Source organism: Mauremys mutica, chromosome 18, assembly GCF_020497125.1.
Source record: "Mauremys mutica isolate MM-2020 ecotype Southern chromosome 18, ASM2049712v1, whole genome shotgun sequence".
NCBI classification, from domain to species: domain Eukaryota; kingdom Metazoa; phylum Chordata; order Testudines; family Geoemydidae; genus Mauremys; species Mauremys mutica.
This window is the reverse complement of record NC_059089.1, coordinates 4,333,274-4,340,382: the sequence shown is the minus strand read 5'-3', so window position 1 is coordinate 4,340,382 and position 7,109 is coordinate 4,333,274. Positions and strand designations below refer to the sequence as shown.

At 46.2% G+C, this 7,109-nt stretch overlaps 1 protein-coding gene across 1 annotated transcript; it reads left to right on the top strand.

Moving 5' to 3' along the window:
* Nucleotides 1-52: 52 nt before the first annotated feature.
* On the top strand, nucleotides 53-5,352 carry CDC26 (cell division cycle 26). The gene is made up of 3 exons (XM_044992903.1): nucleotides 53-172; nucleotides 1,435-1,543; nucleotides 4,906-5,352. The coding sequence occupies exons 2-3, from the start codon at nucleotides 1,463-1,465 to the stop codon at nucleotides 5,080-5,082; spliced, it is 258 nt and encodes an 85-aa protein (XP_044848838.1). The 5' UTR covers nucleotides 53-172; nucleotides 1,435-1,462; the 3' UTR covers nucleotides 5,083-5,352.
* The last annotated feature ends 1,757 nt before the right edge of the window (nucleotides 5,353-7,109 follow it).

The following is a 7,109-nucleotide window of genomic DNA, read 5'->3' as shown; positions in this document are numbered from 1 at the left end:
AGGGTGGAAGGCGGCGTGTGCTTCCGGGTTATATGAGCATGGAGGGAGGAGCCGGCCGCCCCCCCCCCCGGAACGTGGCGCGGGGCATGCTGGGAGGTGTGGTCCCAGGGGGCGGCGGCGCCGGTCGGTTTAGGGGCCCGTTTGCTTTTGGCGGGGTCGGGTGCGGCGGGCGGTGAGTGCTGGGGGCCGGGGCGTTTGGGGTGGCGGGTCTGTGGGTCTCCGGGGGCCGGAGAGGGGTGTAGGGGCCCCTTAGGGCAGACAGGGCTGGGGGTCCCGGTGCCCAGGGATGCAACCCCCCCCCCCTCCCCGGTGCCATTGTAGCTGTCCGGGCAGGGGCCGTTCTGTGTGCTGGACCCACCACGTGGGCCTGGCCTGAGCGCAGCTCCTGGGTGCCAGGGGATTGCAAATGGTGACTGGCCAATTGCAGCCGGAGCGAGTTAATCTACTTGCCCAATCCACACACCATCCCACCAGAGGCGGCCAGGCCCTGTTCTGAGACCGCCCCTCGCTTGCAGCAATAGCTAGCAGGCCCTTGTTGTCACGCTGTGGAGCATTTTAGCTAATTAAAACGAAACTGCAGTTTTCAGAGTAACAAGACAAGTAGTCACTGGCTAATTTACATCGTTCAGACATTTGTCTGGGTCTCCCTTGGCAAACTATGGACCGTGAGCCGCATCTGGCCCGCCAGCCCTTTAAATACAGCCCTTGAGCTCCCGCTGTGGAGCGAGGTCTGGGGCTTGCTCCGCTCCAGCTGAGGCACAGGGTCGGGAGCTGCTCTGCATGGCTCCCGGAAGCAGTGGTATGTTCCCCCTCTGGCTTCTACGCGTAGGGGCAGCCAGGAGGCTCTGCTCTGCATGCTGCCCCCACCCCAAGTGCAGGGGTGGCACCTGTGGACAAGGCAACACACAGCAAAGCCACCTGGCCACGCCTCTGCGTAGGAGCTGGAGAGGGGACATGCTGCTGCTTCCGGGAGCCACTTAAGGTAAGTGCTGCCCCAACTCTGCATCCCTGAGCCACCCTCCCCTGCACCAGCCCTGAGCCCCCTCTTGCCCCCAAGCCGCTTGGTCCCAGCCCGGAGTACCCATCTACACCCAAAGCCCTCATCCCCAGCCCCACCCTGGAGCCCGCACCCCCAGCCAGAGCCCTCATCTCCTTGTACACCCCAACCCCAATTTCATGAGTATTCATGCCCGCCATACAATTTCTATACCCAGATTAGGGTGACCAGATACCAAGTGTGAAAAATCGGGATGGGGGTGGGGAGTAATAGGAGCCTATATAAGAAAAAGACCCACAAATCGGGACTGTCCCTATAAAATTGGGACATCTGGTCACCCTAACCCAGATGTGGTCCTCGGGCCAAAAAGTTTGCCCACCCCTGTACTAGTGCAAGATAGCCAGGTTCTGCTGACCCTCTATTAAAAATTCAAACAGGAACCAGTTTGTCTGAGAAGCATTCGAAATGCTGCGTCGGAAACCAACCCGCCTGGAGCTGAAACTAGATGATATAGAAGAGTTTGAGAGCATTAGAAAGGATCTTGAGGTGAGAGTAAACCTTCTGGAGACACCCCTGTATGGAAACCAGGTGACTGAACCCTGGTAATTCGGACATGTGCATAACAGGGCTTGTCTGAGAATAGAATCTCACTCTGCAGCAGTATACGAGCATGTACAAAAACCAATAGAAAATTTCAGCTAGTGCAGAGCAGCAGCCTTTTCATTTAGGGGGCTGGAGCACATGACTTATGAGGAGAGGCTGAGGGAACTGGGATTGTTTAGCCTGCAGAAGAGAAGAATGAGGGGGGATTTGATAGCTGCTTTCAACTACCTGAAAGGGGGTTCCAAAGAGGATGGATCTAGACTGTTCTCAGTGGTAGAAGATGACAGAACAAGGAATAATGGTCTCAAGTTGCAGAGGGGGAGGTTTAGGTTGGATATTAGGAAAAACTTTTTCACTAGTAGGGTGGTGAAGAACTGGAATGGGTTACCTAGGGAGGTAGTGGAATCTCCTTCCTTAGAGGTTTTTAAGGTCAGGCTTGACAAAGCCCTGGCTGGGATGATTTAGTTGGGTTTGGTCCTGCTTTGAGCAGGGGGTTGGACTAGATGACCTCCTGAGGTCCCTTCCAACCCTGAGATTCTATGATTCTATGATTTAGTGATGGTTCATGTACCGAGCATCTTACTCCTCTGCTCTACAGTCTCTACAGCCTCCAGCTAACATCTGGGTGCAGTTCAAGTTGGGTGATCATTTGGCTGACGTGTATCTTAGACATCTGCTTCTCTCCTCTTCTCAGTAGTCAAGTGAAGCTGGGAGTCTTGATTTGACAGTCCCTAAATTGGTACCTCTGGGGCCTGTCATTCTCAATGGAGAATTCTGATGTTGGAACTTGCTTTCTTGGGACCCTAACTGTGGGACCTCCAGGATATCTTGCACGGCCTGCCTATCTGCTCAGGTGGTCCCTGAGGGGATCAGTGAGTGGAGAGGGGATCTATCTATTTCTGGTAGGGTAGGGGGTGCAGAGGAGCATTGATGTTAATGTAGGTTTATCATTGTGTGAATGACATTTGTATTCATGCACCTGTAGCCATTGGGACAAGCATAATATTTACACTGAAAACATAGAATGATGTTAGTTGGCAATCTTGGGGCTATAGGTGTACAGTAGTTCTGTGAAAAGCTCTGGAACATCTTAAAACTTCAGAGCCATCAGAATCCCTGCCTGGAATGATAGCCCCATAATTGGGAATATACAGGCTTTCTCCATTTCTTCAGGGAATGGATGTGCACCCGACACCCCCCCCCCCCCAATTTTGTGAGTAACTTTATCTCTAAACACATCCTGAGCAAGACTTGGCTTCCCTTAACTTGCAGGTTTCAGAGTGGTAGCTGTGTTAGTCTGTATCCCCAAAAAGAACGAGGAGTACTTCACAACTACCACTTTGAAACCTGTCACCATGCAAGGCACTGAATTTAGCCATATGCAGTGGAAATTCTTAACTTGCAATGCTCTGCCATGCACCCGTGTGACTGTAGCATCACCCCTATTAATTGATAGCCATTTGTATACATGCAGGTTGTGAGATGTCTTAATTCTGTGACTCGTATATTAACACTTATGGGACAATGTATTTTCATTAGGGCTTTCATTCATAGTTAACTCATGTTATTAACTCAAATTAATCGTGATTAAAAATTAATTTTTGATTTTCTACATTTTCATATATATGGTGTTGTAATTGAAATCAAAGTATATATTTTTATGACAAATATTTGCACTGTAAAAATCATAAATAGTATTTTTCAATTCACCTCATACAAATACTGTAATGCAATCTCTGTTTTGAAAGTACAACTTACAAATGTACATAATTTTTTTGTTACAGGGTTTTGTTTTTGAGTGCAGTTATGTAAAACTTCAAGCCTACAGGTCCTACTTCTTGTTCAGCCAATCGCTAAGACAAACAAGTTTGTTTACATTTACAGGAGATAATGCTGCCCTCTTCTTATTTACAATGTTACTAGAAAGTGAGAACAGACATTTGTATTGCACTTTTGTATCTGGCATTGCAAGATATTTGTGTGCCAGATATGCTAAACATCCATATGCCCCTTCATGCTTTGGCCACCACTCAAGAGGACATGCTTCCATGCTGATGATGCTTGTTAAAAAATGTGTTCATTAAATTTGTGACTGAACTCCTTGGGGGAGAATTGTATGTTGTCAGCTCTGTTTTACTCGCATTCTGCCATATATTTCATGTTATAGGAGTCCCGGATGATGACCCAGCACGTTTGTTTTAAGAACACTTTCATAGCAGATTTGACAAAAAGCAAAGAAGGTACTTTAGAGATTTCTAAAGATAGCTACAGCACTGAACCCAAAATTTAAAAATCTGAAGTGCCTTCCAAAATCTGAGAGGGACGAGGTGTGGCACTTGTTTTCAGAAGTCTTAAAAGAGCAACTCTCCAATGCAGCGCCTACAGAACTCAAGCCACCAAAAAAGAAAATCAACCTTCTGCTGATGGCATCTTTCTCAGATTATGAAAATGAACATGCGTCGGTCCACATTGCTTTGGATTGTTATCGAGCGGAACCCATTATCAGCATGGACACATGTCCCCTTGAATGGTAGTTAAAGCATGAAGAGACATATGAATCTTTAGCGCACCTGGCACATAAATATCTTGTGATATCAGCTACAACAGTATCATGAGAACGCTTGTTCTCACTTTCAGATAACATTGTAAACAAGAAGCAGGCAGTGTTATTTCCTGCAAATGTAAAAAAACTTTTGTCTGAGCAATTAGCTGAACAAGAAGTAGGACTGAGTGGACTGGCAGGCCCTAAAATTTTACATTGTTTTACTTTTGAATGCAGATTTTTTTGTACATAATTCTACATTTTCAACTTTGATGATAGAGATTGCACTACAGTACTTGTATTAGGTGAATTGAAAAATACTATTTCTCTTTTACAGTGCAAATACTTGTAATAAAAAATAAATATAAAGTGAGCACTATACTTTGTATTGTGTTGTAATTGAAATCAATATATTTGAAAATGTAGAAAACAGCCGAAAATATTTAAATATGCTATTCTATTATTAACAGCACGATTAATCACTATTAATTTTTTAATTGCTTGACAGCCCTAATTTTCATCCTTATGGCTATCCAAAACCATCCAATGAACTTGTTCAGTCTGTAAGCAATTTCTCTGTAATGAAATCAGCTTACCTAACATTTTTCCTACCTTCACAGTTTGAAGGCTCTCCCTGTGGTCAGTTATCAGAGCTGAAATGGACATCTCCTTGACAGTGCTAACATTCCCTCCATGGAAGAGTTTCTCTAGTTTTCCATTGTCCATATTTTTAGTTGATCACTTTTTTTTCTGCCCTCCCCAGAGTTGTAAGAAGCAGCGTGAAGATGTGGATGTAGTGGGAGCCACTGATGGAGAAGGAGCTATTGGTCTGAGCAATGACCACAAGAGTCGAGAACAAATGATAAATGACCGAATTGGTTACAAACCTCAGCCCAAACCCAACAACCGTTCCTCCCAGTTTGGAAGTTTTGAATTCTAGAGATTTGATGGCCTGCCACCTTCCACAGGCAATTGAGTATTGGACCATGATGGGGTGTTCATCCCAGACAGTGCTGGCAGAGATGTTCAAAGGCTGTTCGGGTAGGTCTGGGACTGGCCTGTGTTTGCCAATGAGTCTTGGGCTTCAATAGGGAAAAGTGTTTGCCTTTTCCAAAGGCTGGTGGGATGTGTTTTTAACCTGACTTGTTACTGTACCTCCAGAAACCCCTCTGCCCAGCAACTTTGTTTTAAATAAATTTTTTTTTTAAATCAGAGGCTCTTAACGTATCAGAAAACACACACAGGGGCAGGTAAAGATTAATGGAAAATGTGACCAGCAGAGTTGGCCTCCTGTGGGGGAGAAAAACAGGAATCAACCGAGGCCACTGCCCCCATAGGGATTTGCACAGAGGCAAAGCTCTGCCGCCATGGAGCAATCTTTTTGGTGTTCTTAAAAACCCAGCTCCAAGTGGTGCAGGTGTTTGAGCCCAGGGGAGTAATTCAGAGAGGTGTCACTCACATTTTTATGGATTGGGTACCTGTGAGTGAAAGCCTCAGTTTCTCTGCACACCAGGAGGAGGCAGGGCAAACTTCCCTAGACACTGCGCTTGCACAACTGCCTTACTGTTTACTCCCAAATTGTTGAATCCTTGGCCTCCCCTGAGCGTGCCACAAACGAAGCCATTATGATGGCTGCTATGTGGATTGCTGGTTTACTAGGAAATGGACCAGGCTTCAACTCATTTCACAGAAGTCATTTCATAGCTGCATTCAGACAGCTACTGCCAAGCTGAGGTGGATTTGAGTTGGTGCCTCAAAGATGAAAGGCTCAAATCCCTTTCACAATCCAATCTCCCTCTCTAAATACTTCCAACAGTGCAACAGTATAAATGGGAGGCTGGGGAGGTGACTCACTTTGTGGGCTTTCTGATCAATAAGTTTGACTTGGACAATGGAAGTAGTAAATAATTAAAAGCCAGACAGTGTCACTAGGCTGTAGCTATTTGGAGAGGATTTTTAGAGTGCTGAGGGGCGTTGGTTGTAAAGAGCAAAGGCTACCAATCATAGCTGCATAGCTTAATGTCACAGACAAAAAATACCCCTAAACGGATTGTTTTCTGGCAGAGGCTGATCAGCAAAATCCACAGGTCTGAGATGAAGGTTAGCATTGCTAGGTTTAACTGGCTGCATAGCCAGCACCTGTACCTGAGTGAGGTCATAGTCAGCTAGTTCAGGCCACAAGTAAGTGACTGAGAGAAAGCTAGGTTACAAAAATTGAGGGAACTGAGTCTTGGTGTACAAGATTGACACTCCACTCCCTACTGGCTGAGCCTGGGGACAGACGGCAGGACATGGACCCTCAGAGTGGATGACCAAGTTAACATCACTTTGTCACCTTCTGTCCAAGGTTGTTTCCCACCAGTTTTTGATGGATTGGCCATTCTTGTTCCAAGTAGCCCAAGTGATGGAGTAACCACCATTTTTTGAGAGAGACCAGTACTACACAGGGGCAGATTTTCCCTGTCTTAGTTTTGTCCTGCTACTTCTAGTTATAAACTCATCCATTATGCTAAATTCCTCTCTAGCACTGATGTTCACCCACTTGAAACAGCTGTAAGTTTATGGCACCTCTGCTCAGGATGTATATAGAAAGAACAACTTCCTCCAAAATCTGCTAACTTGTTCCTCTACCTGACTTTTCCCATCCATTGTAAGCTTACATGAGCAGAAAGTTACCCTTGCTGGTCATGCATCAGTGAGCTCCAGCACTACTGTCCCAAGAGCTTTGTTTTTCATGGGCTGGTATTGGTACTCAAGTGCCACAGCAGATACTGTTCCTTTTCTCCATTCTTAAACACAGCAAGCCTGGTATTCAAAGCCTCTGCAGTGTACTTGTCCTGTGAAGGTGGGTCGGCTAGAAAGGGGCCATGTTGAGCAGTCTAGGTGCTGACTCCATAGGCCACTTACAGCTGGGTAATTACCCCTCGTGGAGGCTGTTGGTGCCTGCTCTGGCTCAGTGCCTAGCTT

Bases quoted from the DNA above. Each gene is read 5' to 3' on its own strand.
- CDC26 (XM_044992903.1), top strand. From the start codon at position 1,463: ATGCTGCGTCGGAAACCAACCCGCCTGGAGCTGAAACTAGATGATATA. The intron at 1,544-4,905 runs GTGAGAGTAAAC...TGCCCTCCCCAG, and splicing joins GCATTAGAAAGGATCTTGAG to AGTTGTAAGAAGCAGCGTGA.